General features: G+C 47.5%; 1 protein-coding gene across 1 annotated transcript; it reads right to left on the reverse strand.

Moving 5' to 3' along the window:
- Positions 1–23,703: 23,703 nt before the first annotated feature.
- Positions 23,704–25,395, reverse strand: PRLHR (prolactin releasing hormone receptor). The gene has a single exon (XM_025918379.2). The coding sequence runs from the start codon at positions 25,393–25,395 to the stop codon at positions 24,283–24,285; it is 1,113 nt and encodes a 370-aa protein (XP_025774164.1). The 3' UTR covers positions 23,704–24,282.
- Positions 25,396–25,729: the final 334 nt, after the last annotated feature.

A 25,729-nucleotide genomic window follows, 5' to 3' on the forward strand; every position in this document is an offset into this window, starting at 1 on the left:
TATGAATATAGATAAAATTTAAATTGCAAATCAATAAGCAAATAAGCAAAATTTCAAGTAATAGTAACACCATAACCAATTATGATTTGGAATATAAGGCTTGCTCAATAGCAGGAAAGCTATTGATGTAATTTATCATATCGATGGATCGTAAAAGACATAGCACAGGGACAGCCCAGATTTAGAAGTCAAACAGAAGACCTTGAAGCTAGAGCCCCTGGGTTGGAAACATGGCTTTTCCTCTGATGCTGACTTTTATCAAGCAATTAAACTTCTCTCGGGGCGCCTGGGTGGCTCAGTCGGTTAAGCATCAGACTTCAGCTCAGGTCACGATCTCGTGGTCCATGAGCTCGAGCCCCGCGTCGGGCTCTGGAGCCTGCTTCCGATTCTGTGTCTCCCTCTCTCTCTGCCCCTCCCCCGTTCATGCTCTGTCTCTCTCTGTCTCAAAAATAAATTAAAAAGCGTTAAAAAAAATCAAACTTCACTGTACCTCGGTTCTCTCACTGAAAAATGGAGATACTGACATTATCTATTTTATGGGGTGTTGTGGGGATTGAAAAATTCACATTTATAAAGTTGTTTACACCAATGCATGGTGTTTAGGAAGCCCTACACACATACTTGCTAAGTAAAATAGACCTAATCATCATCTCTATAAATGCCGATGGCAGTTTATCATTCCCTGTTAGAAACTTTCAGTAAACTGAATAGAATATTTCCTTAACACCATAAAGAATATCTATCCCAGACTAATGACTAGCACCACTCCATCCTGGCAATAAAGGGACACCCATGAAAATCAGGAGCAAGATCCTGATGGCCACCATCACCCCTTTGACCTCTGCCAGATGAGTCCCCAAGGCAGCCCAACTACAGGGAGAAAGACATTATTCTCTAAGTAGACAACACTATTTTGTTTGCAATCAGATTTGTCTTCAACATTTTCCTGATCTTCAGCTAATAATGAAATAATCCAAGTTATTCAATTATTTCCTCTCATGCCAAGCCCTGACATAGAATACTCAGAGGTCCCACATAAACATTCTGGTGAGAAGCAAAGTGTCAAATGGTCCCGAGGGATGGTGCCCACAGAGACCAGCAGCTCCTGGCTGAGATGCTGAGAGCCTTGTGGGGAAAGCAAGCCCTGGTTAGAAAATTTGACACTGGAAGGAGATTTCTTGGCTTGGTCCAAGGTCATGCTTCCTTGACCTTCCTTCAGTTCCCTTGTTTTAAATTAAAAAAATGTTTTAATGTTTATTTATTTTTGAGAGACAGAGACAGAGAAGGAGCAGGGGAAAGGCAGAGAGAGAGGAAGACACAGAATCCGAAGCAGGCTCCAGGCTCTGAGCTCTCAGCACAGAGCCCGACGCAGGGCTTGAACCCATGAACCGTGAGATCATGACCTGAGCTGAAGTCAGATGCTCAACCAACTGAGCCACCCAGGCACCCTGATTCCCCCATATATGAGGATAGTGTGACCCAACCAACTTTTGATATGGACAATATGTCCATACACTAAAGATTAAAAATTTACTAAACAAATATTGAAACTCTGTAGTTAGTCTTGTTTTTCTCACAGAGCCATGGGTTAGCAGTGCTGAAGCTACTTTTTGTATACGCTAGGGCTGAGCAAATAAATAATGGGGGCCAGGTTTCTCACTGGTAGATAAAGGAGTTACAGAGACGGAAAAGGGAAAAGCTAGAATATACCCTGTAATGCTGGGTTGGAACTGGTAGTACCAGTGTGAACAATGGGTCTTAACATATACAGACTACTCAACATGAAAATAGATGTGTGTGTGTGTGTGTGTGTGTGTGTGTACATACATCTATGTCTTAGCTATATTCACTACAAGGGCCTAGAAGCAATGTCATCCCAGTAGCAGTAAGCTATAAGCATCCAGATATTGGTTTCTAAATACTCTGATCCATTAAAACGAAACAGAATTCTTTGGAGAAATTGCTGATTCCAGGGTGGAAATAGGAAAAGTGCAAAGATGAACCTAGAACCTAGAACATTTTATGCCCAAAAGTAAGGAAGTGTTCAAAAACAATGACAACCCATCAAAAGGACTTGGAGGCCAACTTGAAGGTATCTAATGGCAAAATCTGGGACAAGTGCACATCAAAATATAGAATGATAGTAAAAGCTTATGACCTATTGACTATAATAAGAATCCACACTAATGTAAACAAGCAAACACATATATTCATACTTACATGAATAAATAGATAAGTAAGAAGGAAAAGTTCTTCTTTACCGAGGAAAGTCAATGAATAAATGTAGAAGAAATGATAGGATTATAAAATCACCTGTCCGGCCAATTGATTAAGGCAAGAATACTCAATGGATAATCAAATCAGTAAGCGAAATTTTTATTTTGACATATGAACATTTATGTGGTTACTAAGTATCTTTCCATAATATGTTTATTAATTATAAATGGCAAAATAGCAACTTTGCAGTAGAGAAACCTACCAAGCAACTTACGTCAAACAATCAGCTTCAACATCATCAGCAATAGGTCAGATCAATAGCATGTGTCTCTTAATATGATGCACTGACAGATCACGACATCATTCCTGCCGAAAGCACACACTCTGAATCTAATCACGAAGCAACATCAGACAAACCCAAAGGAGGGGCCTTCTAAAAGCTTGACTGCTCTAGAGTCTTCAAAAATATAATCCACAAAATATAAAACAAGTCTCAGAAACTGTTCCAGTTTGAAGGAAACTGATGAAATGTGACAACTGAGCACAACACACGATGCTGGGTTTTCTTCTGTTATAAATACACTTACACTGTGTCTTTATAATTGAGTTCATAGACAATCGTAGTCTGGGTCTGGTCTCATATTGGAGATAATGGATAATGGATTAACATTAATAACATGTAATAACATTAATAATTTCAGACATTGTACTATGACTATCTAAGAGAAGGTCCTTGTTTTTAGAAATTCATACAAAAGTAGACAGGGATAAAGTCTTAATCATGTCTGTAACCTATTCTCAACATTTCAGCAAAAAATTAATAATGTAGAAATAGAGAGAGACAGAGGGGGATAAAGCAAATGTTAAAGGTTACCATGTGGAGCTCGGTGAAGAGTAATACCAATTCTTTGAACTACTCTTATAACTTTATGAATGTCTGAAGTTGTGTCAACATTTTAAATTTTTAAAATAAAAAGGATGGTGTTGCAGTTTTAAAACATAGCCATGAATTCAGTGGTACTCTTCCCATTGAGAGGTAGGTCAGTGTCCCTTCCCCTTGGTTATGGGTGGGCTTGTACCTACTTGTACCTTGGACTGTGACGGAAACACTACCATGTGACTCTAAGACCAGGTCATCAAAGACGACCATGAAGCTTTTGCCCTCATAACTGGAAAGTGTGCTCTTGGAGCCCAGAGCCACCCTGAGACCACCATGCTGGAGAGACCACATAGAAGCTTCCAGCTACCAAGAGTGCCAGTTGAGCAGCCTCAGTCCAGTAACCAAACAGTTGAGTGAAGAATGTCTTAGAAGTGGATCCTCCAGCCCCACCTATTCCCACCCCCAATAATTTAATGTCACCCCCAACCATTTGAGTCCCAGCTGAGGTCCCTACTGACATGACAGAAAAGAGTACCCCTCTGTGCCTTCCAAATTCCCGACCCACAAAATCCATAAGCATAATAAAACTGTTAGTGTTTCATGCTACTTGGTCTTGGATGGTTTGCTACACAGCCATAGGGACCCAGAACAAATAGCTAGTATTTCTACGGCACTGACTGTAGGCCAGCCAATGTGCTGAGCACTTCACCTGGATCGTCTCCCACACCCCTGTGCACACCCTGTGTGACAGACACTATATTCTTCCTGTCTTACAGATGAGGAGGTGGAGGCCCAAAGAGTTTTTATAACTTGCCCAAGGCTGGTTCATAAGACTAGGATGTTTTCACGGGAGTCCATATTGACACTGGAGCACCAGTTTGTCCCCATCAATGTATTCACTCCTTCAGTTCCCATTGATCCAACAAATAAACCACATGAGGGGCTGGAGACACTGCAGATATCGTTCATGCCTTCGTGGGACATACAGTCCGGTAGAACAGACAGAAATCAAACACGTGACACCAGAGGAGATATCAAAGAGCAACATGATTAGTGCAGGGAATGAAAGGGACACGCATTCTGATTCAGCCGAGCAAGTCAGGATTATCAGGAGGCTAGAGTCCTTCTAGAGCAGAATTCTAGAGCAAAAATCTAGAGCATGATTCCAGAAGCCCCTGCCTCACTCTCACGGGCTTGGGGCTCCCTGTTTATGTTTCAGACAAGCTAGGATGCAGACAAGTCTCTGCCTGGGCTGGCTTTAACCACCTGGGCACAGGGCAGACCAATATGTGTGGCTGTTTCCCCAAGAACTCCCTCCCCCCACCCCACCAAGGGGAAGTGAATTGTGATGAAATGTGGCCACTGTTCCCTCCAGTTCAATCAACAGAAAAAGACGGGTTTTGAGTATGCCACCATCATCAAAAACAAGTATATCTGAGAGGGCCTAGGAATCTGTGTTCTTCCCAGCTGGTCAGGAGTTCTGAGCTCTCACGGACAGGACAGGTGCCACATCACACCCGCTAGAGCCCAGAGCTGCAGGAATCCAGCCTGAGGCCAGGTGCCAGACCCCCATAATGTCTCCTTCCTACCCTCACTGCCCTTCCCAGCTCTCCCAGCCGGGGAACCCGTGGGAGGCTAGCATTCCAAGCTGGGGGCGGTGGGAGGGGGGTGCTGCCACCTTGCAGAGCCCAAGAGCCACTTTCCTTCCACAGCTTTGGCCTGACATCTGGTGGAGGAAGGAGACTTGGCACATTTGGTCATTTAGGAGGGTAGCTGGAGCCCCAGGCAGACATCGCAAGGGCCTTTCCTTGTACTGAAAGGAAGGTTCTGGAGAATCAGAGGCAGGGAATTTCCCTTGGACCAGTAAAGCCCACCATGTCTTGGGGCAGGTGCTTCCCCTACATTAACGCACCAAATCTTTCTAACGCAGCCATGAGGCAGGTGAGAGCTTTCTCAGATGAGGAAACAGCCCCTAAGAAAGGGTCAGTGGTAAGAAGTGGGGACCTCCGCCTGAGACAGAGGTTGAGGCCACTTCCCATCCTGGTCGTTCTCAAAGTGCCATCTAGTCCCCCTGAAAGCTCACTTGGGTAGTTTCTCCAACTTAACATGGCCAAACCAGAACTCTTGATCTCCACACCACATCTGCCGTCCCTTCCTCTTCCCACCTTCATCTTCCCCATGGTGCCATCATCTGCCGGTTGTCCAGACCAAAACCAGGGGACCCGTCCTCGTATCCTCTTTCCCTCCCATCTACCACATCCAATCCATTGGCAAGTCCCGGCAGAGATCATATCCGAGGCATGCCCTCTCCGCTGCCACCCCAGATCAAGCCTTCCTCACAGTCCACCTGGGCCTGTGCAGGAGCCCCTACCTCATCCACTCTCCTCCTCCTTTTCTAGGCCTCTCATGCCATTGCCCAAAGGGATCCTTTTAATTTTTTTTCACATTTGTTTATTTTTGAGAGACAGAGTGTGAGCAGGGGAGGGCCAGAGAGAGAGGGAGACACAGAATCCGAAGCAGGCTCCAGGCTCCGAGCTGTCAGCACAGAGCCCAGCGCGGATCTCGGACCCTCAAACTGTGACATCATGACCTGAGCTGAAGTCGGACGCTTAACCGACTGAGCCACCCAGGCACCCCATAAAGGGATCCTTTTAAATAGAAAATCAGATTGTGGTGCCTGGGTGGCTCAGTCGGTTAAGCATCAATACTGGTTCATCAATACTCATTTCCATAATTTATCATTCCGTTACAATAACCCAGGCTGTTCCCTCTTGTAGTGCCTACAAGTGAAGCAGCTGGCAACTGTGACACTAAGAGAATATGATGCCCCAAACAGGGAATGGCAAGGGTGAGACTAGGCCTGGCCCCCCACAAGCAGAGAGAAGGCTTGGGACTGGGGGCTCCCTCAATTTGATTGGCTTTCTCCCAGCTGAAGGAAAATGAGATGTGGGCGGAGCTTAGCAGACTACAGAGGAGGTGGGGCCCCAGCGTCCTGGACTTCCTGCCCTTTGGTGGGTGGGACAGCTTATCAAAAAGGTACAAAGTCACAGCCTTGATGGCAAAGCAAACCCCCCAATGCTCTCGGTCTGCTTGTGGGCTCTGGGGAACCTGGCTCTGCTGAGCCCACTGGCTCTCCCTGCCTGTGTGAGTACGGACGAGGACACACCACAAATGATTTCAGTTCCGAGAACACAGAGGGAGCTGGAGGGGGTTCTCAGACTTCAGCCTCTGCAGAGACATGGATATATAATGACCCTTTCATTGATTGAGGGGCAGATGGCAAGGGCAAGTATCGATCCTAAAACTCTGGACAGGAAGACGAATCGTAGCAGTGAGAGAAGAAATGTCTACATTTGAGAAAATTGAGAATATGCCAGAGACTAATGTTAGCCCAAGGCCTGTGTCCGTAAGAAAAAATAGAGCAGATAATGCGGAATCTTGGAAGGAACCATATCTACTCATCAAGCATTTATGGGATGCCGGCTCTGGGCTGGCTTTCAGAGTGCCTGGAAAGAGATGATGCCTCCCTCTCTGGAGCCCCCTGTTGGACATTTCTTATACTCTGAAATAGTGTACAGTATTGTATCATCTGGGTGTGGGCTGGGGCGGGGGGGTGCTCCTCATGGTGAGGACTGTCATTTCTGTGCCCCTAGCAGAGAGCCCAGCACTACTCAATATTGGAGGTTGGTGGGGGGAGGTGCTTGAAGCTTTTCCCTGGAGAGAAGCTCATCCTAGGAAAATACCACTCTTTCTCACAAGGTGGCGCTCAAGGCTCACACAGATTTGGACACAGCCCTTTGAGCACTGAATCCTCTTACAGATCATCTAAATCCTACCAGGTTTTTATTTGTTTTTAATATCTGAAGGGGAAGCTGATGTTCTTAATCAGCTTTCCTCTCCCCAACCCCATCAAAATCTTTTTTTTTTTTCAAACCCAGACTCTTGTCTGTAAACAAGCCTTAAAATGGACTCCTGAGCGTTGTCTGGGCACCAGGCTGAGCTCACTTTCTATCTAGATGGCTGTAACATGTGGAGTTAGTTTGATTTGTTGATATCTAGGAAAGCAAACTTCTCCATTCCAAGCCAGAGGAGGCCAGGCTGGATACTGTTGCCTTGCTGGCCTTGAACTAGTGGATCTGATCCAAGCCCATTCCATGACTTTTATTGGAATTACTGCAGTTAAGAAATTCCTTTACAGCCGGCTTGCTAGTCATAAGACTGTAAGCCTGAGCTTCTAGAAAAGCACAGAGGAAAAGAGCTCTGAGAAGTGGTAAGAGAGAAACAGATGAGTGGGGACCTCCAATGAGTCACAGGATCAATCATACCTAAGCCAGCCCTGGACTTTCCAATTCACTTCAACCAGCACTCCTTGCCTGCTTAAAGCCAATTTCACAGGGTTTCCTCTCCCTTGACACTGAAAGAGCTCCCACTAATACATTTGAAGAAAGTCCTGGTCACCTCATATGTTTTTGTTTTGTTTTGTTTTTTGAGAGAGAGAGAGCACAAGTGAGTGAGGGGCAGAGAGAGAGAGAGAGAATCCTATGAGGTGCAGAGAGAGTGCAGAGCCCGAAGCAGGGCTCAAACTCATGAACCGGAAGATCATGACCTGAGCTGAACTCAGATGCTTAACTGACTGAGCCACCCGCACGCCCCACCTGCTATGGTTTTATAGACCAAAGGCAGAGGTAAGCATTCAGTCTCCGAGGTCAGTTGCCTATATTTGAACCAGGAAGTTGAGGCAGAAACTTCAGGAAGCCCAGAGACAGCCTTGGAGCTGCCCAGCACCTGAAACCCAGACACCATGCTGGGTACGAGACATCTCTGGGCTTCAGGAGCGTGGGGGAATAAGGCAACCTCTGAGTGCTAGCTCTGTGGTGATAAGTATGACTGTAATAGCTAATTTTTCTGATGAAAATAGTATTTCATAGCAATATCTGCACCCCCATTTGGGTTGCAACATTATTCATGATAACCAAGATATGGAGACAACCTAAATGTCCATCAACAGACACATGGATAAAGAAAACGTGAGATTATGTATATCCATCAGCCATGAGAAAGGAGAAAATCCTGCCATTTGTGACAACATGGATGAATCTTGAGGACATTACGCTAAGTGACATAAATCAGACAAAGACAGACAAATACTATGATCTCACTTAGATGTGGAATTTCCAAAAGCCTAACTCACAGAAACAGAGAATAGAATTGTGGTTACCGAGAAGGCTTGCTGGGGGGGGGGGGGGGGGGGGGGGGGCGGGGCGGGCGGGAACAGGCGGGACTGGAGAGAGACTGGAATGTTGGTCAAACAATACAAACTTCCAATTATGAGATGAATAAGTTCTAGGGACCTAGTATACAGCAAGGTGATCATAGTTAATGATTCTGCCTTATATACTTGAAAGTCGCCAAGAGAAAAGATCTTAAATATTCTCACCAAAAAAAAAATCATGTGATGAAGGTGCTAGCTAACACTATGGTGCTCATCATTTTACAATACAGAAGTGTATCTAACCAACACATTATATGCATTAAACTTACCCAATATTATACGTCAGTTATATCGCAGTCAAGCTTGGGGGAAAAACTAACCTTTCATGAGTAAATGTGTGCCAGACCCTACTCTAAGTGTTTTATGTGTATTAGTTCGTTCAATCTTTGCAATAGTTCTACATAGCAGGTACATTTGTCATTTTCACCAAGAGGTGAGGAAGCTGGGTCTTAAAGAAACTAAGACACTTGGCCAAGGTCACTCACAAGTTTAAAAAGAAAGGGGAGAGGGGGAGGGCTGGATTGGAATCCAGGTAGTCGAGTTGAGGAGCCCAAGTGAACCTCCTCCGAGTTCAGACCCGGGGCCCAGGCTGAGGATGGGACTGAGCAGCTCCGGAGTCATCTGAACCAGCATCCCAGGCTCTCAAAGCCCATGACCGGGACTAGAGCTGGCCCTAAATTTGGTGGAGGTGACCCCGTGGGCGCAGACCCACGAGTGAAAGCAGAGTGCTGGTGTGGACCAACAAGTTCTCCTGGGATTAAGGCCCATGTCCAAACCCTGGATCTGTCCCTTCTCGGCTGGGCACTTAACCTCCCTGAGCGTCGGCCTCTTCTCTGTAAAATTGGGCGGACAAAAATACCCACTTTACAAGATCGCTGTAAGGATTCCAAGAGATCACGCAGATACAACATGTATCACTGTGCCCAATGCCCAGAGAGCTCACAAAAAGTTCAGTATTGTATTTATTTTATATGAGATAGGGAGAAAGTGATTAGGGGACTACAAAAATCCAAGAGGCTTTGGAATTTTGAAAATGAGACACAGCAGTGGAGAGTCTATAAATCCGCGGTTCTCAGTCGGGCCGCACATTAGAATCACTTAGGAGACTTTTTTTTTTTTTTTTAATCTCATCCCTGCACCCTGCACCCTGCCCCTAGACCAATTACATCAGAATCTATGGGGAGGGGGCCTAGACATTGATTTTTCTTTTAAAGCACACTGGGTAACTAGTGTTCAGCCAGGGTACAGAGCCACTGCTGGGGAGCCCAAGCATTTGGTCCAGCAGAACTTGAATGAGGAGGCTCTCGCCAGCTTTCTTCTGGAAATAGGAGGGGGTGGCCTCTCCAATGGTAAAATCAAAGCTAGGGCCCCATTCTGACAGCTGAAATTTACACAAGGTTTGGACAGGTCTGTTCTCAACGTCGGTGTTGCAATTAGCAGCTCCTCCCGGCTTCGGTGACATGGTGACAGATGGATGAAATGAATACGCTGGGAGATTAAATAATGCGGAGATGTTATGCCAACAAAATTAACTTGTCCAGCCCTGTTCCTTAGCAACTGCACTATTATTTCAGGTTTCCTTTCGAAGCCTCTGGTTGTTCACACCACTCCCTTTCATTAAGATGCGAGGCACCATTATTTATAACTTCAATGAAAAGAGAAAATCAAGGAATGAGGCAAAAGAAACTTCTAACCACTCTCCGAATGGCATCAGGCCGGCACTGTGCAAATAGGATCCAACTGGCAACTCGTAAATTGGGGTGCTTAGTTCATTTTCCTGCAGACATAGCATTCTGTGCCCCTCCAAGGCTTCACAGAGCGGTTCTGCCTTTTATGAAAACGCAGTGCGGCTTCCAATCCAATCAGGGGCTACCCGGATCGTCATTGTGTGGGAGTCAGGCCCTGAATGCTGGAGTTCAGAACACAATGTCCTCAGAAGAAAATCGCTTTTGTGTTTCAGGAACAGGCACAGAGTGGGTAACTGGCTGGTTGTCAGAAGGGGTGGGGGAACCCTCCTCTTTCTAAACTCTGCCCAGTTGAGTTACCAAAGACCATCCTGTTCTCAGATGGAGTCTCTCCTGGATAAGCAGCAACTACCAGGCTTCACTGAACTTTCCCGACTTCACTGAGGTGGTGTTTGTGGCTCTGGGTACCAGGAATCCCTGAGATCCAGTGTCTGGCCCAGAAACTTGGCTTCTTGTCATCCCTAATCAAATCCAGCCGTGCTCTCGGCCGCCCTGGCCTGATCATCTTACGTATTGACCGCTGGGGGCTTTTGGTCTCAGACGATTTTTTTTTTTAAGTCTCTTCCAGAAATCTCTGCTTACAGGGTTTGCTACTGTTGCTCTGGGCTTGAGGCTAAGAATATTTCCAATTTTACCCTTGGAAGCTTGGGTTGTTAACCAAGGTTAAGAATTCAGTGGGTCTATGAACCGGGATCAGAAAATAATTGACCTGTAATTTTGATTCACCTACCACAAAAAAACTGCCGTCTCCCTCAATTATGAATGGAGGCAAAAAGACACAGTCAAATTAGAGACATCAGTGACTCTGTCACCAGCAGAAGTCACAGATCATTTCACATCACACTTCAACTGTGGCAGATTCTCCCAGCACCACTTATGCAAATCAGGTTTCAATGTTACCGTGACCATCAGACCCACCACTAGATATTTTATTTACTATATTAATAAAGAAATGGGTATGTGAATACATCCCCATTGTAAGTTTTTAAATATTCCTTTAATTGCATTTTAATATAATTGGTTTCCTTTGTAAACGTATGTGGTTTGTGCACTTTGAAACGTTATCTTGGAACTTCTACTTCCAGGAAGATAGGTGTACTTTTTCCTATTCCTCCTGCTAAGTACCACTAAAATTCCTGACACTATATACGTAAAGAAAACCTAAGATTCTGAAAGGTAGAAGGAAGGACCAAATAGGAACCTTGGAACCCAGAGAACAACCCAGTGGTAGGTCCCCTGGGTTGTATTTCCACCTAGTATATCCCAGACTTGGGCCACAAACACTAGCAACACAAAACACCGCTAGACACAGGCAAAATTAAAACGTAGGCCCCCAAAGTTTGCTCTCTAGCCAGGCACAGGAAAGAAGCTTAGCAAGACAGATAACTTTCAGGCAATAGCTGTTCTACTCCAGTCAAAGACCACAGAGAAACTGTGGCCACACCCACACCAGCTGCTGTGCTGGATAGGGTCTCTTTGCTAGAAAAGATTAACATGTCCCAGGTACATGGTATGTAGCCTTTGATCAGGCAAATGCATTCCTTTCCTCTCCTACAAAAGAAAAAAATCAGAAACAGTTTGCATTGAGTATATGTTTTCTAGTTCTGTCCCAGGACTAACTTTCCCGCTCTCCATCATAATAGAGTCCAAAGAGGTTGACCAGCTGAACATCCAACAAATCACATTGGCTCACTACCGCTGACATGGTGCTAATTGGACCAAATAAGCAAGATGAAAGGGATGCATTTGGAAGAGCACAGGCAGGACCAGACCCCCAGGTCACCCAGCACAATTACATCAGTAATTGTAAAGTACATCAGTACTTTTCCATCGACTCACACCTATGGTCACACGGGGAATCCCTCGTGAGCAGCTAATGTTCACCAGTGGGTCAGTTCGGTATGTTGGTACAAGTCAAAAATAGATGGTGGCTGCATTCTAGCCCCTTCACTAATTACCTTAAAAGACCACAGAGGCTCGAGTGTAGTTTCAGGCAGTGCACCTGATCAGCCACTCTGTGTGTCGGGTTTACCTGGTTAGAACATATGTGGACTCATGGGCAGTGTTAAATGGTCTGCTTCATGTCAACAACCATCAGCTCCTCCAGGAATCCCCTCATTTGAAAAGAGCCAACTCATTCAAGGCCATGCCTCCTTCCTTTGGCCACCTACATCCAATGACTGACCGACATGGAGAATGGTCCCACACTTCCCGTTCCCAACACAAGACATCCCAGATACTCCCAGAGAGTTGGCGGAGCCCTCCACCGATACTGACTTGCAACTCACCTTCTCTCTGACCAGTTATCCCCTTACCTTCCACAGGGTGTTGATCCTTAGAACTCCTTAAGAAACATGCTGCATGCTAACCTCTGTTTCAGAGATTGTTAATCAGAAAAGGTTTTTTTCTTACTTAAAAAAAAATTTTTTTAACGTCTGTTTATTTTTGAAACAAAGCATGAATGGGGGAGGGTCAGAGAGAGAGGGAGACACAGAATCTGAAGCAGGCTCCAGGCTCTGAGCTGTCAGCACAGAGCCTGATGTGGGGCTCAAACTCACCAGCTGTGAGATCATGACCTGAGCTGAAGTCGGACGCTTAACCCACTGAGCCACCCAAGCATCCCAGAAAAGTTTTTTAATATGTTCAGAAGAACTCCAAGGTACGTAGGAGTTGGGGAGTGTTATGGACTGAATTATGCCCCCTACCTCAATTCATATGCTGAAGCCCTAACCTCCGATATGACTGTATTCAGAGACAGGGCCTTTAGAAAGAATTAAATGAGATCATAAGGGTGACACCTTAATCCAGGACTAGTGTCCTTGAAAGAAAGAGATGCCAAGGATACACACACAGAAAAGGCCATGTGAGGGCACCGTATAAGAAGACAGCCATCTGCAAGTCAAGGAGAGAGGCCTCAGGAAAACAAAACAAAACAAAACAACAACTAAATTTTCTGACCCCTTGATCTTGAACTTCCAACCTCTAGAACTGTGAGAAATAAATTCATGTTGTCTAAGCCCCCCAGTCTCTGGTATTTTGTTAGGGCAGCCTGAGCTGACTAACACACAGCCCTAGCAAACTAGCACAAATCGCTAAAGGATTAAGTTGAGGAGACTCCCCAGAAGAAAGCAATAACGAGATGTGACGCTAGTCTTGAAGGAAAGAAGCTGATCACTTAAGAGTTTGGAGACTGAACACCAGGGGGAAGAGGTGCAAGGACTGAGGCCAACAAGAAATTTTCATTTGGGGTTGTTGCCGAAGGACTTGTGTGATGTTTTAAGTACTTTGTGTTGGGACGTAAGTCCTTTCTGGGTAAAAGGTTTGAGGACCAGTCTGGAAACTGCTTGCCTCCAGACTTCTTTTTGAGTCAGACAATAAAGGTCCTCAAGATTAATCCTTTTGGTTAGTTGGGTATTCTCTTACTTTCTACAGAAAGCATTCCTGATTGAGGCAGGGACGAAGTGCCTATGGTGTAGATCCCATACTGTAACTTTTCTTCCTAATGTAAATAGGGCAAAGAGGAAACATCTGATCTGACAAGGCATGCAGAGATCTGATGTCAATTCCTCTCAAGAGCCCTTTCTCACCTGTTGTCTCTTCCCCCTTCTCACTTGAACCACCCCAGTTCTGATCCTTATTCTCCCTCTGCCAGATGATGTTAAGGATTCTCTTACTCATCTCTCTGCCTCCTGTCTCTCCCTAACCCACACTTTTCCTGTTGTCAGGGTTGCGTCCTAGAGTACATTTTTTAATCTCCCACTCATTCTAAACCTTCAGTGACTCCCTACTGCCTCCCAAACAGTCCAGACTCCTTAGGTTGAAAAATTCAAGTTAGGATATTACATGGATAGGGATGCAGGCTTTGGAATTCAGATCCCAGCTCCACCAATTACTAACCGGGACACCTTAGCAAGTTATTTGACTTCCCTAAATGGTTGCCTAGCTGTAAATTAAGAATAATAATGAGAATAACTACTCCCTAAGTTGGGAAATAATTGATATAATGGAAGGTACCCAGCACAGAGTAAGAATTCAACAAACATAGCTGGCAGTACATCACTTTTTTCATGTTTACTTATTTATTTTGAGAGAGAGAGCGAGGGAGGGGCAGGGAGAGAGAGGATCCCAAGCAGGCTCCGTGCTCAGTGTAGAGCCCAACACAGGGTTCGATGTCACGAACAGTGAGATCATGACCTGAGCCAAAATCAAGAGTCGGACACCTAACCAACTGAACCACCCAGATGCCCTGAATGTTGCTGGTATTATATGAATCTCCCCGGCTCTAGCTTCAGCCAACCCATCTTTCATCATCCTTATAAGCACAGTTAGCACCTTTCACTGAACATCACCCTTTCCCACCTGGGTCCCTTTACTAACGCTCCTCCCTGGCCCATAGCATGCTTTCCTGCCATTATTCTCTCTGTTGCTTACAATCCCAAGTACCTTTCGAAGTCTGGCTCAAACGCCACCTCGTTCACAAAGGCTTCTTTCATCACGAAGGCCAAATGTGAATATCTCTGCCTCCGCTGAACTTGTGTGGCACTTCCTTATATAGCACTTTTGTGACAGGCATGTCTGGGCAGTATTCCAGTTTCTTGTCAACTTGCCTTCTCCCTGGCTCCCAATCTGTGGAGACACTTGGGCTGACTCTAGCCCTCCTCCAAGATGGTCTTCGCTCAATGACTCTGGCCTTTGGAGTTTCAGCAAACTCTCCCCTCTGTCCTCAGGGATGTTCCTGAAATCAGGGATGGTAACAGCCCCTCTGCTTCCACTGGCTGCTGGTTACCCATATTCCTCCTACTTCCCTATACCTCACCCTCCCCTTTGTAAACAGGCCCTTTATCAATAAACCCTCCTCAACTGTGTTAGGACCTCGTTGAAACACCTATGGTCAAAAAGGGTGAAGTACTTGACTCCCCATGGGCCTTTGACTTTTGTGGATTCAACACTACAAGAGGGACCCCCCCTGCCTTTCCCAACTCCTGGGAAAATCATAGCCTGGGTTGTCAGGGTGTCACTGTAAACACCAGCTATTGTTTGCCAAGGAACAGCCAGGGTGGCACCAGCCACAATCAGGTGATGAGCAGGGTCTGGAAACAGCCAAGGAGAAACAGCCAAGGCCTTTGTGTTGGGAGCCAAGATTCCTACAACCCACTCAGATGGTATCAGTCAATGGGAAGGCTCCACAAAGAATCATCCCCTCACCCTGCCCCCACACCACAAAGGAGCAGCATCTCAATACCTGTGATTCCAGTGGATTCAAACTGCTCTGCATTCCTGTGGAGCTCTGGGAGCCCTTCTAAGTCCTGGAATCATTTCTCCAACCAATGCCACTCGCTGGCTGAAAAATGGCTACACAGTGGTACATTCAGACCACAGACTCCTCTTCAGCCTAGAATGAGGGCCATCCCTATGTCCCAATATTAAAGGCCATCCTTGGTATAATTTTAAGGGGAGGGGGAGTAAATTATAAAACATTACGTACAGTTTAATCCCATTGTTGTAAAATATATCCTGAATATGTGTGCTCCTGGTAGAGTCTGGAAACAAAAGCATAAACCATTTTTTTTAATGTTTGTTATTCATTTTTTGAGAGGGAGCGTGTGAGCGGGAGCAGGGGAGGGACAGGCAGAGAGGGGAACAGAAGATCTGAAGCTGGCTCTGCACCGACAGCAGCAAGCCCAACGCGGGGCTCAAGCTCACAAACTGTGAGATCGTGACCTGAGCCAATGTCAGATGCTCAACCAACTGAGCCACCCAGGTGCCCCAAGCACAAACTATTAATAACCCCTAGGAGAGATGAGTGGGAAATTTTCACCTACCAGTCTTTTAAAGTAAAAGATTTGTTGATTTTGTAATTAAAAAAAAAAATCTAGGGACACCTGGGTGGCTCAGTCAGTTAGGGTCATGATCTCACAGTTCATGGGTTCAAGCCCTGTATCAGGCTCTGTGCTGATAGCTCAGAGCCTGGAGCCTGCTTCAGATTCTGTCTCTCTCTCTGCCGCTCTCTCTCTCTCTCTCTCTCTCAAAAATAAATGAATATTTAAAAACAATCTAAATGCCAGAGGTCCTTTATTCAGCAAGAAGCCTAGCTTTAGATCAACAACTTCCTAGAGCAGTGGGCCAACAGGTGATTTTTTCCCCCCCTGGGCTAGCTTTGTTCCACCAGCTGACCCCATCTCTTCTACAAAAACATGAAGTGTGTTCTGGCAGGTTGTGAACCTCAGCTCCCAACACGAAGACCTAGCCGGGAGCTGCCCTGCTGGCTTACCCAGGAAAAACAACCAAACTCACTGCTCCAGGTGAGCCACTGGAGAGGCCACCCAGGTCCAACTCCTCCTCTGGCCCTGCGAATCAGCTTCCTCCCTCTTTGCACTACCCACCCCACCCCCGCCCCAGTTCCCACTATTTCCACCAGCAGGAAGGATGGGATCACTGGAGTCCCCAATACATACACAATTTAAGTGATTTCCTGTTACTTCCCACTTAGAGATGATGTGCAGGAAATAGGCAATCGACTCAAGTGACACAATCATGTCGGAAGCAGGATGGGGAGCCTAGCGCTCTCCAAGCAGCACCCTGAAAACACCCCACCCCCACCCCCCCCACCCCCCACCAACCACCCAACCAACTGCCGATGCCCGCCTGTTTGCCCTGCAGTCAAGGGCTCAGCCACACGGACACTCCAGGTTTCTTTCTTGGAAACCAGATGTTTCCACAGTGATCAAGAGTTACCTAAGAAACTAAGTGTGGATCACTTAGAACAAGGCATCAGAACCTGCCGTGGAGAGAAGCCCCAAAGTATGCCTTCTCCATGCCCGGGCTGGACAGCTGCCCAGGGCAAGAGTTGCTGCCCAAGGACTGCCTGAGTGCATCCTATCCATGCTCCTCACCAATGCCGAAACCTCAGGAAGAACCTCGAATGCACCTCACTAGGCCGGCGGGAGCAGGAGCGCAGAAGCTCCCGGGCGCCTAGACCCCCTGCCCTGCAGCGCCCCCATCCATACGCGCCCCCCTTCAGGCAGCGCACGCCGCAGTGTCCAGGGGCTGGGGCGCGGAGAAAGCAACGGAGTCGGGGCGGGGACGAGATGCAGGGCACAGCCTTGACCTCCCCTGCTTCGGGGAGTAGAAGAGTGAGAGGCAGACGATGGAGACCGAAGACAAGACCCGGAGTTGGGCGAGAACTGGAGAGCATGGGGTTGGCGCTGGTGCGAGGGGTGCCAGGGGCAGAGCAGTTGCAGGACACTGAAAGAGCGTCGGGGGTGAGGCTCCCGCCCAGCTCTGGTGCGGGTGAAAGACGCTCCGAGGCTGAGAGCAGGGGCGAGGGACGCCGCAGGCGACCGGGACGAGCAGCTGCAGTGAGCCCGCGCTCCGCCTGGGGGCGCGCGGTGGCCGGTCCGGGCCTTGCGCACCGAGGGGCTGGGAGGACAGTGAGACGCTACGAGAGGCGACAGGGAGGCCACCACGGCATCGACCACGGCAGGCCCGTGGTGTAGGTCCGGCGCTGTTGGCCACCACGGGGTCTGCAACAGAGGCGCGCGGCCCCGTGAGCGCCCCCAGCGCGTGGCTCTGCTGCAGAGCGGCCACGAACTCCGATGGAGATCCACCGCGAGACCAGGAAGCTGAAACCCAGACACTGCGTGATCACTTGTCTGGAGGACCACGAGATAGCACAGGAAGGTGCTGGGCACCCAGCGCTGGTATTTGGGGACCTAGGCCAAGGTCAGCGGCACAGGAGCCGGTGGTAGAGGGCCAGAAGCTAGTCCCATGGTGCAGGGACTGCGTGCTGCTGCCCATGTGGATGCAGAGGGAGTCGCTGGTGACTGCCTCTGAGCCTCTGAAAGCACCCCCGTGGGGTGGGAGAAAGAAGCACCCCAGCAGCCGGGCCACGGACACTCACCTGGTCCCCCGAGCCAGTCCACCCTTGCCAGGGTGGAAGGCACTAGTGCAGCCCACGGATGTGCTGGTGCAGCTCACAGACCCCACCTGATGTGCGAGACGACAGGCCCTTGGGTGTCCTCAGGAAGCCCAATTTCCCGCGCCTCGGTCAGGCAGAAGGACCTGTGCTTTGGCCAGGTCTTGAGGCTTTGGCTCAGCTGCATGTGATGACAATTGCTTATTATCAGTCTCAGAAGAGGCCCTTAAGCAGGTTTCCATCTCCCAGAAAGTCATGTTGATATGAAAATGCCCCAAGCTCTGCAGTTATATCACAGAAAGAAAGGGGGCTTTGCTGGAGGAGACAAGGGTAGGAAGGAAATAGGAATAAAGAGACTTGTTCTAAAGAAACCGTTATGGGGGCGCCTGGGTGGCGCAGTCGGTTAAGCGTCCGACTTCAGCCAGGTCACGATCTCACGGTCCGTGAGTTCGAGCCCCGCATCGGGTCTGGGCTGATGGCTCAGAGCCTGGAGCCTGTTTCCGATTCTGTGTCTCCCTCTCTCTCTGCTCCTCCCCCGTTCATGCTCTGTCTCTCTGTGTCCCAAAAATAAATAAACGTTGAAAAAAAAAATTTTAAAAAAAAAGAAACCGTTATGGCCGTTGAAGGCACTTACATGTGCTCTCGTTTCCCACCTGTGCCTGTGCTTGGGTCTTTTTTGTGAAAATGAGGAGGTCAGTGTGCCCCAGCATCTGCAGTGCAGATGGGGCCTGGGAAGGACTTGCCCCACACAGTGGCTCCACCCCCCGCAAGGCCAGGCCACCAACCTGACCGCCCCAGGGCATGCTATGCTGCAGCCCTGCACCCCCTCCCCAGGTGATGGGGCCATCCCCCTAGGATAAAGACCCAAGGGTGACTGTGGTGTTCCGGGCTAGGGAAGAAGCCCAGCACCTGACTTCTAACCTAGAGCTGGGGCCTGAAATTTGTATTTGATTTTTCCAGCTCAAAAGGATTTTTTTTTTCATTACCTGGAGATACTGAGTGAATGGGGGTAGGAGGGAGGGAGTAGCTTTCCATTCATCTTTAGATGTCACTCCAGAAGGAGGAGATGAGTTCTGGGACTGTGGGATTTAGTCATCAGCAAGTCAGGAAGAGGGTTTTTTGAGAGCTGAGGGAGGGAGGCAAGGAATACTTAAAAGAGGAGACTGCCCTTTGCTTTTTCTGGCTCAGCTTTTCTTGCTCCAGCCCCAAACATCAAAATGAAACACATGTGACCTTTCATTGTTTAGGTCCCTCTTGAGAGCTCTCTGTGAGATTTACCACATTAAGGGCCCAGCTGGAGATCCTGTGCAAAATCCTGTTGTCCACTTCTGCCTGGAGCTTATCTGAGAAACGATCAATTGTGTGAGCTCCAAGACCCCACAGTGGGCAGGAAATGTAATGAGCAACCCTCTGCTGATGTGATGAAGCGTCTGCAACAGAATTACCCAGAGTATCTCTCCCACGTGATTCACCTTATACGAACCCACCAACCCACTGGAAGGTGGATGCTTGAATCCCACCACCTGCTCTCCACGGGAGTGGAGAGAGCTTCAGATCAGAGGTATATTATAGTTAATATGGGGAAATAGCAGAAAAGGGGCTGAATAGAGAAATAAAGAGCAGGAAATGAAGAAGAATTGAGTTGGAAAGCAGGGGGAAAAGATAAGAAATCTGTTAAAAATACGAGCACTCAATTTTCAAAACAAGGCTTTCTACTTGCAAAGACTGAGAATGCAGTCTTTCAACATATCAAGTCTGCAACACCCATCCATCCAAAGAAATATTTCACACGTCCAACATCTGTTTAGAGTTTATCTCACTTTGCAAAATAAATGGATCACTGGAAAGGTGTCCATAAATGCATTTTTAAGTCTTATTTTAGAAGTGTCAGAAAATCATCTTCATGACTCTGTCATGAACATTTTGGAATCTGGGTGATCAAATTTGACTTACAGACCCATGCGTTGGGTGTTTTTAAATTTCCGAAGTGATATGTGTCAGTGGATAATAAAATGTTAACCTTTAATGATCCAGATTAATGATGAATATAGAAATGAATCATGAAATTCTCTACTCTCCCTTTGATAGACCTGTCAACTTAGGCACATGCAGTTTTGGAGAGCAGAGAGCTTGGTGCCACGGATTAAAATGCTGTCATTACTGAGATTTGGACCAAGGGGTCACAGAAGACCCCAAATGAACAGTTCATTCCTGGAATTAGCTAGAATTGACAAATCTGGATTGAGTAGTGTGTTTTCCTTGACGTGATTTATTTTCACTGTGACCCTGGCCATCCCGAGGTTATGTAACTGGAGATGGTACTAATTTGATATTTATTGAGCACCCACAATGTATCAAACACAGTGCAAGCCCCAGACTGAAGAGCTTCATACAGTAAGTCAGTCACACATGCGTCTTACGCATCAGCTTGTTAAGCTGATGTCTTAACAAAGACATCAGCAAATGGAGGGAAATCCATGGAAGATCTGCTTTGGGGAACAAAGGTGCTCCTGGCCGCTTGTCGGTGGGGGATAGACCCTGGGTTTGCTCTCAGATCTAGCTGTTCCCTTGCCTGGGTCCCCTTGATGTCAGCCCCATGCCTTGCATTTGCAAGACTACTAAATGTTCAGACATGCAAGCCACAGGACAGAGGTTAACTAGCCAACCCGAGAAACCTGGAACTTAGCACCACCAGTAGAACAGGCTGATGATCCACAAGAACAAAAATTCAGGAAGGTTACATCAATCGGGATATTGTTACCTTAGCATCTCTCACAGTTGCTATTTCCAGGTGACCGTTGCCAATGCATATTGAAACACTCCCCAGCTGATTTAGTGAGATAAATCTATTGATGGGCTGCCAAAAGTGAGGCCCGGTGACAATGCTTGCAAAGAGAATTACAGAACCTCCCATCAGCCTCAGAATGGGCTGCTGCTAAGTAGCCGGCTGCCTCTGCTCCCAGCTTTATGGCCTGTATGATTCCTTGCAGGAGGAGGACTGGATGCGTGGTATTGACTAAGTTATATCAAATAAAATTTTCTACTTCAACGCTAAGTGGATTTCTATAGGACTCACTTCTGAGAGTGTTTTTTTTTTTCACTTTTTAATGTTTATTTTTGAGAGAAAGAGACAGAATGCGAGCAGCGGAGGGTCAGAGAGAGAGGGAGATACAGAATCCAAAGCAGGCTCCAGTCTCTGAGCGGTCAGCACAGAGCCCGAAGCAGGGCTAGAACTCACAAGCCATGAGATCATGACCTGAACTGAAGTCGGACGTTTCACCAGCTGAGCCACCCAGGTGCCTCCTGAGAGATTTTCTAAAAAGTCAGTTTGCTTTATAGTCAAACTAGTCCCAAATAGATTCCAGATAGGGTAAGAATTAATTAGTTGCTATTCAGTAGCCAATTTGGATAATGTGTAAAGATGTTTATAAACACGGCATAATTCTCCAGCCTCTTTAGGCTCTCCATAAAGTCCATGTAAATGTTAAAGTTTTTAACTTAAGTTGTAGGCATAGGAACAGGTAGCAGCTTTTCTAGTAATTAATGAGGACACTTTCTTCTCACAGTTGATGTAGACTTACATCAAGCTAATCAGAGAACACTTCAATTTTTTTTAACACCCTGGAAACCAGGATTTGGAATAATTCATGGTGTATAACTTTATAATGCAAATGATCTAGAGTTGAATCATGATACTTAAAAAAAACTGGACGCATACACTCACTGCCTTACATATAGGAGATTTGTAAGGAAACCTGAATGAATACTTATATATTCTTATTATAAGGATTTGCCTCTGTGTGATTCATTGGATACTGTCTGAAAGGTAGAGGAGTATTATTCCCCATCTGTAGCATAGGACGCCCTGTCAGAATTCAACTCCAAATTTTTAATACCTTTGGCAGGTACAATCAAAGCTTCATTCAGATGTTTCTGAGATTCATTAGAAAGACAACAATTCTTAAGGGGCTTAACCTTGGATGCACATTAAAGTCACCTGAAGTGCTTTGAAAAAATGCTGATGCCCAGGCTCCATCTCTAATCAATTGGACTCTCTGGGGATAGGGTCTCAGCACTGGTGTTTTTTGGAAGCTCTCCAACTGATTCTAGGAGCAGCCAAGGCTGAGAACAGTGATTTAAACATTCCAACAAAGAAAGTACAATTAAGTGGGGGTGCCTGGGTGGCTCAGTCAGTTAAGCATCTGACACGTGGTTTCAGCTCAGGTCATGATCTCAGTTTGTGAGTTCGAACCCCACGTTGGGCTCTGCACTGACAGTGTGGAGCCTGCTGGGGATTTTCTCTCTCTGTCCCTCCCCTGCTCACTGTATTTCTCTCAAAATAAATAAATAAATAAATTTGAAGATTTTTTTTTAAAAAGGAAGTACAATTAACCAGATCCCTCCCCAATGAATCCCATCCTTTCCCCCATCCCCTCCATTCTAGATGCATTCCCATCAAAAGAATGCTCTGAGGAAACATGAAATGCCTGTTTGGCCTTGAGCCTCCCAAGTAATGGAGCTGTGAACCACAGGAGCCAGTCTCTGGGATGCCTGGGGAATGAGTTCATGTGGAACAGGGAGTGACATAGGCTTTGTTCTCCACATCCATAGATGAAGCTGAAAGTATTTGTGCCATTGCTAAAGGTAACCTGCATCTCCCAAGTTTAACCTGCCTATCCCTTCTCCCAAGCCAGACTTTTCCTGCCTTCCCCCATGCTGGGAAAGGTCTAGCCACATAACTACTAAAGACTCATATTGCTAACTAACCCAATCATAAATACTTACTCTTCCATCACGGCTGCTGGCATTGGAGTAATGGGACTTAATCCTTGTCATCCCCAAGCCTTTCTCCTCTTTCCCTTCCTTTCAGGGCACACTTTAATGAATGAATGAGCCCATTTCAGAGAGTAAGATAAGGAGAGAGCTTGATTCTACTGTATAGTGAGCTAGGGCAGTACTGGAGTCTTAGAGATGATAACGGAGTTGCTGCAGTTCCTGCACTAGTTCCTGTCCTATATGCCACGGAGGCTGATCTGGCAGGTGGATAGCACATATCACTTCACAAAACTCCCACCCTCACTGTCCAGTCACTGCTCCAACATCAACGTGAAGATCCTTGTCCAGGGTACTTGTCCTCATTTACAGAATCCTCAGGAGGCTAAGATGAGGGTTATCAGCCTGGTATCATGGCCCAACAGTCTTCACTTGTCCCTCTAACCCTGGAAAGAATTAAGTATTTGATGGTGGTCTGGTGGCAGTTTATTTTTCTGTTCTGGCCTTAAGTAAATGTCTCCCCATCCTTGTATCCTGGGTTGATTGTGTTCCAAGTGTGTCACCACAGAGCAGGTGCTGAGCAATCAGATGACAGCTGTTGATCTGTTGCAACTGAGCAATTAGAGAATGCTATCGAACATGGTTTACATTGAGTATTCAGAAAATCAAATATCTGTGTTCCTGCCTTGTAGCAAACACTGGGTATGTATACACAAACATACACCCAGATAGATGTCTGTCCTCAGTTATATGCCTCCTTAAGTGATCTGGACCTTTTCTTCTTTATCCTTATTTATCTCTTCAGTGACTAATTCATCTTATCATTTTCAGATAGAAGTTAGGTGACAAGGAGGAGGGAAAACACTTAGGAACCACCTTTCAGAAGATCTTGCTATAAAAGTAAAACCCTTTTGGTGTGTAATGATCTTATTCAGGAAATGCTGAAATCCCAGATACAGACTTGTAATACTTCCCTGGAATCCTAGGAATTAATGGGTTCAAACTGACTAAGCAAAATCAGGTATTCTAGCTCAGTTGAGTCCTTTTTAAAAGGCAACTGGAAAAAGCCTCACCAACCCCAACGCAGCCATTTGAAATCCCAAACCCATTGTTCCTTCATCTCACCATTGAGCAAGCAGAAGGGAAAGCGAGGAAGACAGCCACGGTTCTGAAATACTGTTATGAACCAGGAGAAAGAGCTTTGTTTGGCATTCAGGGCATAGGGAGGAAATAATAAATCCTCTCACCTCTCCTTGGCCTCTTTCAAGCAAAGCACAAGACTCCCTCCAAAGCCCACTCAACATTTTACAAAGACACAAGGACAAAGCAAGACAGCTGGACAAGAGGGCTAGGCTGGAAGTTTGGTCACCTATTGGATTTGCTCTGGCGCTGGGGATAAGCTCTCCAGTCCGGCCTCAGGTGGGCAACCTCGGAGACTAGTGGACATGGAGGTCCCCAGCCAAGGCCCGGTGCAGTGGCATCAGATGACCACGCTGACTGTCATGCTCTGGCCGTGGGGCACGATCTTGCGGGGCCAGGCAAGCAAGAGCTTGCGCAGCTCCTCACGGAAGCTGTCGTGCAGCCAGGCGTAAATGAAGGGGTTGTAGCAAGCCGAGCTCATGGCGAGCCAGTGGCAGAGCAGCTGCACTAACCCAAAGGCGTAAGGGTCGATGGCTTGCGGGTCGAGGTCCCGCAGCAGGTTGAAGACGTGCAGCGGCAGCCAGCACACGGCGAACACCACCACGACCACCACCAGCAGACAGAAGGTGCGGCGGCGGCGCGCACGGTCCCAGTCGGCTTGGCTCTGGGTCACGCAGCCTGGCACCACGCGGTTCCGTAGCTTCACCGACACCCGGACGTAAGACAGGAGGATGACCAGCAGGGGGAGCAGGTAGGTGACGAGAAGCAGCCCCCAAGCATAGAGCTGGCGCTGGCGCTCCTGAGACCCCCAGAATTCCTCGCAGAGGCGCACACGGTGCGGCTTGAGCTCGACGTGGTACGTGTGCATGGCGGCCGGCAGCGCCAGCACCGCGGACAGCGCCCAGATGGCCAGCACCGCATAGGCGCTGAGGCGCAGCGAGATGCGCCTGCGCAGCGGGTGCACGAGCACGACGTAGCGGTCCACCGCGATGGTGGTGAGAGTGAACACCGACACGTAGACGGTGACGGGCTGCAGGAAGAAGACAAGGTGGCACAGGCCGCCGCCGAACACCCAGCCGCGTGGCTCGAAAGCGTAGGCCAGCGTGAGCGGCACACAGGCGGTGCACATGAGCACGTCGGACAAGGCCAGGTTGCCGATGAGGAAGTTGGTCACGTTGTGCAACCGACGCACTCGCGCGATCACCAACACCAGCAGGCAGTTGCCCACCAGCCCCACGACCACCACGATGCTGTAGAGCAGCACGATCAGCCCTTTCAGCTGATGCACCAGCTGCAGGCTTTGGAAAGGCGTGACAGCCTGAGCGCCTGGGCCAGTCACCGACCCATTGTCCGCCGAGGCCTCTGTGCTCTGGTTGGCAGGAGTTGAGGCCGCCGGTGGCAACCCAGAAACTAAGTCAGGGACCGGGGGACCCTGAGTCGGCAGTGAGGCCATAGCCACCTGTCCAAAGAGAATCAAAGTCTGTCACTTCCCATTGTCCATCCACCCCCTCCCATTGTCCATCCACCCCCTCCTACACCATTCGTGCCTCCCTCCCCCACCTCAATTACCCAAATACTCCCTTTAGAATAACTGGCCAAAATAAATCAACAACAACAATCAAAAGTGCGGTCATACCCCATGTAAAAATACATCTATGCTAGGTCACATATGTACAGATTATTTAAACGCCTCCTACTCAATTTAGAGCCTTCGCGGTCCACGCAGGTCAGACCCTGGAGCATGGTCCTACCTGGCGAGTGGGGCTGGGCGGGCGGGAAAACGCTAC

The sequence above is a fragment of the Puma concolor genome, chromosome D2 (genome assembly GCF_028749965.1).
Source record: "Puma concolor isolate L17-30 chromosome D2, mPumCon1.1.hap2, whole genome shotgun sequence".
NCBI classification, from domain to species: domain Eukaryota; kingdom Metazoa; phylum Chordata; class Mammalia; order Carnivora; family Felidae; genus Puma; species Puma concolor.

What these genes read in the sequence shown, in the direction of transcription:
- PRLHR (XM_025918379.2), bottom strand. Translation starts at nt 25,395, where the DNA reads ATGGCCTCACTGCCGACTCAGGGTCCCCCGGTCCCTGACTTAGTTTCT.